This window comes from Aptenodytes forsteri, unplaced genomic scaffold (genome assembly GCF_000699145.1).
Source record: "Aptenodytes forsteri isolate BGI_AS27 unplaced genomic scaffold, ASM69914v1 Scaffold342, whole genome shotgun sequence".
In the NCBI taxonomy this organism is placed as follows: domain Eukaryota; kingdom Metazoa; phylum Chordata; class Aves; order Sphenisciformes; family Spheniscidae; genus Aptenodytes; species Aptenodytes forsteri.
The window spans coordinates 320,714-331,236 of record NW_008795853.1 but is presented as its reverse complement, the minus strand read 5'-3'; the positions used below and the strand labels follow the sequence as shown (position 1 = coordinate 331,236).

The 10,523-nt window shown below is 41.9% G+C and overlaps 1 protein-coding gene across 1 annotated transcript in view; it reads right to left on the bottom strand.

The window, feature by feature from the left end:
* FSIP1 (fibrous sheath interacting protein 1) overlaps nt 1-2,985 on the bottom strand; it is an 88,284-nt gene extending 85,299 nt beyond the window's left edge. Inside the window, exons 1-3 of the mRNA XM_009283656.1 lie at nt 2,860-2,985; nt 1,298-1,487; nt 323-421 (exon numbers count right to left, since the gene is read on the bottom strand). Of these exons, the coding sequence (XP_009281931.1) occupies nt 323-421; nt 1,298-1,487; nt 2,860-2,985 (415 nt within the window). The remainder of the gene's footprint in view (nt 1-322; nt 422-1,297; nt 1,488-2,859) is intronic.
* Between the last annotated feature and the right edge of the window lie 7,538 nt (nt 2,986-10,523).

Genomic DNA, 10,523 nt, shown 5'->3' with positions numbered 1-10,523 from the left:
GTGAGCAATTGCACTGTGCATCACTTGCTTTGTGTATTATTATTATTATCATATTATTATTATTATCATTTTATTTCAATTATTAAACTGTTTTTCTCTCAACCCATGAGTTTTTCTCACTTGTGCTCTTCAATTCTCTCCCCCATCCCACCGGGTGGGGGGGAGTGAGCAAGCAGCTGCGTGGTGCTTAGTTGCCGACTGAGGTTAAACCACGACAAATACACACACAAATGCACTATGATCCCAAACTCTCCTAGAAGCATTAACAAGGAAAAAAGAAGTTTTATTGCACTGTTCACTTTATACACCTGAAAAGTAATACCTGCTTCTGCATTACTTAGTTTTCCTTGGGAAGGTTCACAGAATTTCGAAGCCTTTGTCCCAATGCTATCATCTCCAGAATCTGAATTAGAGATACATCCTGAAAAACACAGGAAAAAGTCTTTCACAATAAAACAGATGTGAAATAAACTTTTAAAGATACTGTTTGAAATGTTAACAATTAAGAAACCAAAATACATTTTTGTCAGGGATCCCACAGAGCCTCTGCAGTGGATTACTGTTTAAAAAATGATATGTACTAGTACACCAGGACTCATGTTAAACACAGGAACAGGAATCAAGGGATATCTTTTAACCTCAGTTCTGTCACGAAATCTATCTAAACTTGAGGAAGGTATCCAAACTTCCTGCTTCACATACTGGCCTTCGATTCTCTATTTTTAAATAGTCAGAAGCTCTAGAAAGTTAATTTATTACCAGTTATAGAATGCCAAAACAATGCCATCTGAAGCACTTCTATGAGTGCTTTCATTAAAATGAGATATTGCATATTTATATTTAAAGTATGTTATTAGTATGAGCATTGTTCAGTTGTTAAATGCTCTAACTTACAACCATAATTTCCAATTTTTTGGACTGGTGGGTCATTATTAGGATACAAAGTTTCTAACAAATGATCATGATCTCTCTAAAAAGTTTGATAAAAACACCTTACTGAAAACACTTTCTAACACGGTTTCGTGGAACACATGCAGATGGTTTCTCCTGATCTTTTAGGCCATCACCAAGGTGCAGGTCACAGCTTAGATGCCACGAGACATACCCTGTGTTATCACTGCTGTTACCACTATATTTTCTTCAAAGACGGATTCAAAATAGTGAAGAGAAGTAAAGGTATGAATTTTGACACCTCCTTCTCTTCTAGAATTCTACCTATTTGCATCCTCTTTTCCCTCCACCAATAGAATTTTACCCAGACTATACAAACATGGTATTTGGTCTAGCCACAACACACCTGACAACTCGTTGGGATTCAGTATACACTTCTGAAGAAAGAAGGTCGTACTCTCCACTGTGGTTTGCTGATCTGTTCTTACTTCCTTGACATCTGAGTTCTGTCTGTCATCACCTTTGTCTTCTTCTGGACAGCAGTCTTCTAGACTATCTCTTTGATGACTACCAGCCAAACTGACAGGTGAATCAACCTATGAAATGCAAATTCATTACTACCATAAAAATACAAATCTTTGGGGGGAAGAAAAAGATAATCACAATAATCACATACTATCACAAAGGCTAACAACGATTCTATACAAGACTGCAGAGTACTTCTTAAATAAAAGAACCATTTTCAGATCTGATACAGAGTTCTGTTTCTTAGATATCACGTTGATTCCCAAGTTCATCATTCCACAGACTGCCAGATTTGGGCTTGCCAGGCTAGGAAATGATTCCAAAGGTTTATGCCATTTCTGCTGCAGCAGAGGGTACAGCCAACCAGTTAAGAGTCTGTGTGTACAACAGCCTCATCCATTTCCTGACACTGTGGGTGCCCTGCACCAGGTAGCATCCCAATCTCTTGCTCATACTATAGAATTTTTAAGAGTCTCTGAAGGGCTGAAAAGCTTATGCTTAATTCATCAATCTCAAGAGACTGCAATTTTCATGCAATAGCCTGTGATTAGGCTATGATTTAGGTCAGAACTTGGATTCGGAGTTATCTGATGTTAACCTTAATACCTGACTGTGAACTTATAAAAAAAAAAATTTAATACTTCTGGGAAGCATCTAGGTATGATCCCATTCTACAGACAGGTCAACAGAGGTACAATACAGTTGGACTAATCTAAGTAAATCAATCTAAATCTCTAATTCCCAAGTCCCAGTTCCTACATTCCAACAACCATATCATACATCCCGTTCCCAAAATTAATTTAATCCCCGATATTAATTTTCTCAGAGGATGGATTAACACCTACTTCCAACAGACTTTGCTGAATCCCTGGAGCTGTCATATTTCTTGGAATAAAATAAATTATTTTTTTTATTTGATTCAAACATATCTTGAGAGAGCCTTGTAGTCAAAAATTCAACGTGTGAGGATTGTTCAAATGCTTTCTTTTAATAAGCAAAATAATTTTTATTCCAACTTAAATTTAAAAGCACAAATAGGATGGAAGTGAAATTATGCACATACTGGTTCATGCATCAACAGCCTATAGCTGTGTATCTACACATTATTGCCAGAATTTCAAGTGTTTTTCCTTAAAATAGAATTTATTTAATAATCTGATTAAATATAAAGAGGAAGACAACCAAGTTTTCCAGGTCGTGGTGCTGAATAGCCCTTTTTGTGGCAAATATAAAAGTAACACATATTCAGAAAAATGAAATTAAACATCATTCCACACATGCATAAGGAGCAGCCCACATTCATGAACTTTCACATAACCCCTTAGCACACCGGCAGAGCCCAGAACTCCATGAAGCTAAAAAAGCAGAATCTTATTTCTGTGGCATTCTACTAAGAAGAATTAGGCATAAAGTTTCTAACCCACTGAAGGTGAAAAGAATTACCTTTGGCAAATGTGGCTCTAGCGTTAATAACTCCATAGATGTACTTAAAGATCTACAATTAGGATAAGCCCTTGAGCTAGATGCAGGCCTTGAAATTTCATCCAAGCTCGCCCTTGTAATATCCATTGCGACCTAAAATTGGGACAAAAACAAAAACAACCTTCCAAACGATCAGTTTCATAATAAAGCAACACAAGCCCAGTAATCTTTCAGATGCAGATTAAACAAGTTTCAAATCCTTTCTAGCATGTTGAGAGGTCTTTCCAGTATAGACTAGCTTGCCACTCAAGTATACACTTTTTAATGTATGTACAAATACATATCATCAAGCCAACCAAAGTATTCAAATGTGCTTACTGTCAAAAAACTTCAAATGGATTAAATCGTAAAAGTAATCTCACAACAAAGGAAATGCCATGGCTCTTTATTTTTTTCTTTAAAACATGGGACTGGCAAAGTTAGCATCAACAAAAGAATGAGGGTATTTTATAGACATCTTGAACATATCAAATAAAGCAGCCAAAAGCTTTTTACATTCAGTAGTTCCAAGCGGGGGGAGTTCCCAAATCCAAACAATCACATTCCCAGTCCCAATTCAATTTTGAGTTTATACAACAGAAATGCATGGTTCTCTGCAAAAACTGCGTAACTTCACAGGAATTATATATCTGAGTATGTGACATGCACTGGTAATTTTCAGAAGGCCCAAGTGAATACAACTTTTTATTTCAGTACAAGAAACAGGACAAACCCGAGTCACATATACAGGTCCGTAACATCATGACACAGTATAAAGAAGTGGGCAGAGAAGAAAAAGAGAAGTTTACATTCGTTCATTCATTTCAACTCATGAATCTCAGGCTCATTCATCGAAGAGGCCCCTTCACACCATTTACCACTTGCAGCCGGGACCGATGTAGTTACAGTCGCGGGAGGTGCCCGCGGATGCCCCTGGAAGCCCGTGGACACCCGCGGACGCCCGTGGAGGCGGCGGCGCGGGGAAATGCTCTGCAACCCGCCCCACGCCTGCTCACAGAATGGCCTGCAACGGCCGGCCTGGAAACCCACCAACTCTTTGCCGAGTTCTGGCCACCTCTAGGCCTCTGCCAACGGCGGGTGTTCCACAACCTCTGAGGGCTTTTTAAGAGCTTCTTTCATGTTCCCGGGGCAGGTGGAAAAGCAAGTACAGAAGACCCAAAATAACATAAACGAAGAAGCCAAAGATAAGCACCAGCTGAGACTCAAAGGATTCCGGAACAAAAAAACAAACACACAAACAAAACATAATCTCACAAGAGGTTTCAACAGACACCCAGACAGACAGGAAGCTCTTTCCCGCGCTCGCAAGAGAAGCCCCCGGCGCTGCCCTGACGGGACTGCTGTCCGGCAGAGCCCCAGCTCCGAGAGCCCCGCATGAGAGAGGGCGGGCGGAGCCCTCCCCGCCCGGGAGCGCCTGTAGCCAGCTACAGCCTCTGCCTGCCCATCCTCTCCCCTGGGTTCGCTCTGCAGCCACAGCCACAGCCACAGCCACAGCCACAGCCACAGCCACAGCCACAGCCACAGCCACGACGACCAACTCACCGCACGCTCGTCTTAAATTGGGGCGGTACCATCGTCGGGACGGGGGTGACGGTGGAGGAGCTGTTCTTGGCCTGTGTCAGGGATGAAAATATGATCAAGCTCTCACTTGCTTACGAAGTCTAAAGCACCAGATAACTCCATTGAAGCCTGTCTTCTCCGTCCTGATAGAGAGAAATGCTGTATGGAGAGCGTCCTCCTCCTCGCTTCCCCCCCGCAGGTAGTTGGGCTGTGCCAGGCCCGTTGCCGGGGCGGCGGGATCGCGGCGCCGCTGCTGGAGTGTCCGTGGCTGTGCGGCGGGGCCGGGCCGAGCTGGGCAGCGCCGAGGAGTGGGGGACCGGGCCATAGGAAAGGGAGAGCTGGTCTCCGAGCCCGGCTGAGACTGTCTTACCGGGGCGGCGGCGGTTGGGCGTCCGTCCGTCCTCCCGGGGGGGTTCGGTGTCCTGGGGAGGCTCGCCCTTCCCTGGCGCCGATGCCTGCGGACGCCGAGGCCCTCAGCTGCCTGGGCCCGGGGCCGCGCGCCGCTGAGCGCGAATAACGGGAACGGCGTCTTAAAAGATGGGTCGCTTTTAGTAAGCGTGTGCTGTCAGCGGAGTAAGTGGCACGGAGATGCAGAGCTTAAAACTTGCATTTTCCAAAATCTCGGTGAGGAGCGGTGGGCGCTCGTGTCCCCCGCAGGTGGTGCAGCCGCCCCCGCTGAGGCCTGCGCCCCGGCCCCCGGCGCGCTGCGCCTCTTCCCGCGTGGCCCCGAGTCTGGCAGGGTGTGCGGGGCTCAGTAAGGGGGGGGTTCCTCTAGAGTCAGCGTTAAAACCCGTTAGCAAGGGTGTTGTCGACGTGAGTTGCAACCATTTTCATGATAGCGTATTTGTCATAGCTGTTGTCTTTCCCACTTCAGTAAAAGAACAATTTTTGAAGTGTTTAATCCAACAGAAAAAAGTTACTGTATTGAGCCTTTTACACAATACAGCTATGCTGTGAATTATCATTGTTTCTTTTGGCCATCTGTTGTTTGTCTAGTCTCCTGCATAAATTGTGTCATGTTGACTTGTAAACAAAGATAGTTGAATGACTTTTAAATAAACTTGTTAAAACTTAACACTAATACTGTGGTCACCATTTTTTACCTATTCACTGTTAATAAGGAATTTAATTAATAAAGGAAGTGTAGTTACCTTCCTAATCCCATCCCTTTTTATTTCTTTTCTACATTTAAATAGGATGTGAGGATTAACTCCTGTGTTCTGATTAACTTGTAAAAACTGTAGAGAGAGTTACTAGCCCCTACAAATTCCTTTGATACCCATATATGTTAAAATCGGGCTTTCATTGGCGGCAAAAATTTACAAGAAACAGTTTGAAGGAACAAGATGAATCTTGTTCAAAGTAAGGTTTTGATTGACAAATTTTTCTGCCAAAATAAATCTTACTTTGTTGGGGACACGTATTTTCTGTTTGCAGTAGAGCTTTTATTGATGCTTATAGTGTATGGCATTTTACTGTCACATTCCTGAAAGTGCCAGTAAGAGAAGAACAATTTTTTCCTGGTATTTAGTGTAGTAACAATGCAATGTGGTTTACAGTTAAGAGCTGAATACAAATACCGAAAATACACTAGTGAACCACGTGTATTTTAGCCTCCTTCCTAAGCATGCTGAGCTCCAGGTATGTTAAAATTCTAACATAAATCCTGCGATTGCTCATGCAATACCATAGTGGTGTTTGGAATGTGTGGTGCTTTCCAGATGGTGCAGATCATGATTTGAAGCAAAAAATACAAGATTGAATGTTTACATCCACAAGTTGAGTATTTAAGGCCAGTAATGACAATGAGAAAGCAGTAGAATGGACAATATAGTTCAGAACTAGCTGAACCAGAATGTGGCTTTTGCTTTATTAGGAATTATATTAGCTATGAATAATGAGGTATGGAAAGCAGCTAGGTATAACTACCCCAATATTTGTTTCCTTCTACAGTAGAGTGTATATGCTTAACAGCTGACAGAGTTTGACGTGCTGTCAGCTTCCCATATTACAGGCTGCCTACAACCTCAGAAGAGCCCATGAAAGGAGTGTCCAGCTCTGCATTTGGTAACAAACAGACATAAAACTCCTTCGCAAGTGGTGCAGGAATAGGCTCCTTAACTGCTGCTTGTCCACATAGAAACAGTGAAGGTTTTCAATGAGGCTGTCACACCCGAGAGTTAATAATAATGGCTTAGCAGGAATATCTCAAACCACAGCTGATCTCAAGATCTGTGAGTGTTATGTGTCCTAGAAGACCCAGGGAGGAAAAGAGGAGGTTCCTAGAGTTCATCTCAAATGCTGCTAATCAGGCCGTAAGAGTCTTCATCTCCAATAAGAGGACTGAACTTTGTAAACATCGTTAAATATTATGGAATCTCAAATATTGTCACAGGTGGCAGGTGTATTTATAATGAAGTTTCAACTGGAAAAGCAGAACAAAGGGTGTGATTGCCTTTTTTGCCTTTCTGGGAATAGGTCAGGTTTTTTCCATGATAAACTAGGTACTTCTCTGAAGTATGATGATTAAAAAAAGAAAGGGTTGAATTGGAGAAAACTCTTCTGTCTAGGAAGGGCACAGCAAGAAAAGCACTCCAAGATGTGCTTTTCATCCTAAAAGATAGGTTACAACATGATGAAGTCACATTTAGACAAGCTGTCTTGATACTCAGAACACAGTCACCATAGTAACAGAATTCATTTATCCTTTTCTCCCTAATCCAATCAGGAAGAAACACAAATGAGGGGGGAAAACATAGGGAACTTGTTCCCATTACTACTGCTTATCTTCATATTCCTCTGCTGAACAGCGTTTTAATACACAAATAGGTAGCCAAAACACTTTCATTGTCTCATACAGGTTGGAGGGCAAATTATCAAGACTTTGTTTAATGCTTATTAGTTATTTGTCTTTGATATTTTTAATACTCTTTTGTGTACTCACCAGAAGTAGCTTTTCTTTACCACAGGCAGTATTTTTAAGGTAGACTGTAGCAGTTCTAGTACTTGGATCAGGATAAGCACAGCTAATATTCATTATATTAACTCCCCTAAATGTTAGGGGAATAAACAGACCCTTTTCTTGCAAAGGAAAAATAGATTATGTATTAATATCTTTTGATTGGTGTGTGCCAAGTCAAGGGCAAAAAACCAGGAATTTTGGGCCATATTCCAACTTTTCCAGAAACCCTCGGTGAGGATGAGTGGAGTTCTGCAGTGTGCTCCATCAGCAATAGCGATACAGCGTAGTAACCCGTCAGCCGAGGAGGAAAGGCTAAACTAAAATGCTAAGTTCAGAGTCAATGATAAAACTGCCATTGTGTTTAATAAAGCCAGGTTTTCATTCTTTGACTTGCATTGGGAAAGGTCCTACCTTGACAAGACTGTCTTCCATGCTGCCACACCTTCTTCTGCTGGAAAACAGCAGAGTTTAGGAAGCAGGAGCTCAAAATGGATTGTGGTGGTGTCCTGGTTTCGGCTGGGATAGAGTTAATTTTCTTCCCAGTAGCTGGTACAGTGCTGTGTTTTGGATTGAGGATGAGAACAATGTTGATAACACACCGATGTTTTAGTTGTTGCGAAGTAGTGCTTACACTAGTCAAGGACTTTTTACTTTCCCATGCTCTGCCGACTGAGAAGGCTGGAGGTGCACAAGAAGCTGGGAGGGGGCACAGCCAAACTGGCCAAAGGGACATTCCATACCATGTGACGTCACGCTCAGTACATAAACTGGGGAAAGCTGGCCGCGGGGGCTGCTGCTCGGGGACTGGCTGGGCATCGGTCAGTGGGTGGTGAGCAGTTGCATTGTGCATCACTTGTTTTGTATATTCTTCTTCTAATTATTGCTATTATTATTTTATTTCAATTATTAAACTGTTCTTATCTCTACCCACGAGTTTTCTCACTTTTACTCTTCTGATTCTCTCCCCCATCCCACCGGGGGGCGCGGGGGGAGTGAGCGAGCGGCTGTGTGGTGCTCGGTTGCCGGCTGAGGTCAAACCACGACAGTTGTGCTGAAATGTCCCGGTGCTGTGGGGTGCAGTGTGTTGGAGTTTGCTACCAGACAGGTGCAAGGGGACCAGAAGAATGACATCCTACAGTTGTCTTAAGGACCTTCTTCCGTGGCTTAGGATATGACCCAGGCAAAAAGTACAGGGTTTAGTTTCACAGAAAATGGAGGCAAAGAAGATAGAATACTGCTTAGGTAAGTACTGTGCACAAGGGAGTTTTTGGAGTAAATCACCATCTCAGTGCATTATGTTTAGCCATAGAGAACCTCGGGATGCAGAACAGCAGCTGCGTAGAAACCCTGGTTTGCGTTGACAAATGTGTATTCAGGAATTGGACCTGACTTGATATTTCTTATGCTTTCTTTAAAAAATAGTCCACTTTCTCCTCACAGAGAAGAAACAAGAGAACTGCTCCTATGTACCTGCAGAGGGGCTTTCACTGAGATGAAGAATGCTTCTGCACCCCCCTTTTGTATTGTTGTCCCTGAAGAAAGCGATCAGAAAAATCAGCCTCTGCGTACTCTTCACCACCTTTGGCTGGTTTAGTAGCTTAAAAACAGACATGGAACAAAGATCATTTTGGGCTGGTTCCTGCTGTTCCCCCTCTGTGTCCTCCATGAGAGGGGAGGAATCAACTCGCTCATGAGTGCAAGCATCTGCATCTGGTGTTCTGCAATTTCCTACAAGATATGTTTTGTTTTGTTGTGTTGTTTTCCTAAACTGTCCTTGAATTACAAATTACCGAAGATTGCAGTGACTAACCCCATGGTCCCGGTTTGATAGTTAAAGACATCATTATAACTTGTTTAGAAATCCTGCTAATAACCCTACTTTGCACAGAGAAAGTCACTTCAATTAAAATAAGCAGCAGTCTTTTGAAGAGGTAAGAATGTTTTAAGTTTGAAAGCAATGACTTCATATCTTTTGGGGGGGTGAGTCCTTTATGGCCAAAAAAAAGAAAAAAGCCCTAAAACCATTGATTATCTCCTACTGACTCCTACGTAGGTTAAAGCACAATTACACAGTAATTTAGATCAAATAAGATTAGAAGGCAGGGATTTTGCTTTTTTATGTTTACATTCTTTATCAAATTATGCAGTGCAAGGTCAGGTGACATGAATGAGAGGAACTACCGGAGTTCTGTGGGACATGTAATCACCTCCAGAGCTGGCTACCTTCACAGCAGCTTATGGGACAGCTCCTGTTTAGCTGGAACCATCTGCTAAGTCCCAGTCCTACTGATCTGGAACCACAGCCTGACTTTCCTCTCCGTTCTTCAAGATACAGGCCACTGATACAGGAGTATTTTCCCAGGAAACAGGGAGCAGAATAGAAGAAAACTCACTACAGAAATCCAGCCAGCCTTTTCTGCAAAACATAGGTGTATTTTTAAAACCAGAACAAATGCATTCATTAAATTACTGCAGCTTAATAACAACTAGATCTGTTATAGAGTAGAATACTTGGGGATTTTTTTCTAGAAAACAACTGCTTTTCTCTGGAAGTTTATCCCATTGTGCAAAATACATTGTTGCCAAGTAGCCAACCAATATAGCATTATTTGGTGCTGAAGGACTGTGTGGGTTTTTTCTTTTTTTAATTTTTACATGATGTTTGTTTGAATTTAACAATATTTCTTCAGCATACCTAGGAACGGTAAATTGACATTGTCCCATAGTCTTTTCATCCTTTTTAAAGGATTTCTTCCTTTAATGTAAGCTCCATTTTCTATTTTTCTCCCCTAAGTGCTAGAATAATGAGTTTTAACTTTCCTTCCTCCAAGTTTATTCTCCAGTAGTAAGATTTAGCCTTTAAATCTATTTGCACAGGCCAAATTACCCCAGGCTTTCACCTCTTCAATTCCCACAGCTTTGCTTCATACTTCACTTTCTTTCATTAATAATCTGGGGAGAAAAAATTATCTTACCAAGACCTGTGGTGGTTAAAAACAACCATCGTAACAAAAGAAGCCCACTTTTGCTTATCTTTAATGTGATGATAAAGAAGAAAACAAGTGTTGATTTTTTTTTTTCATATTGGATGCTGGAGAACATT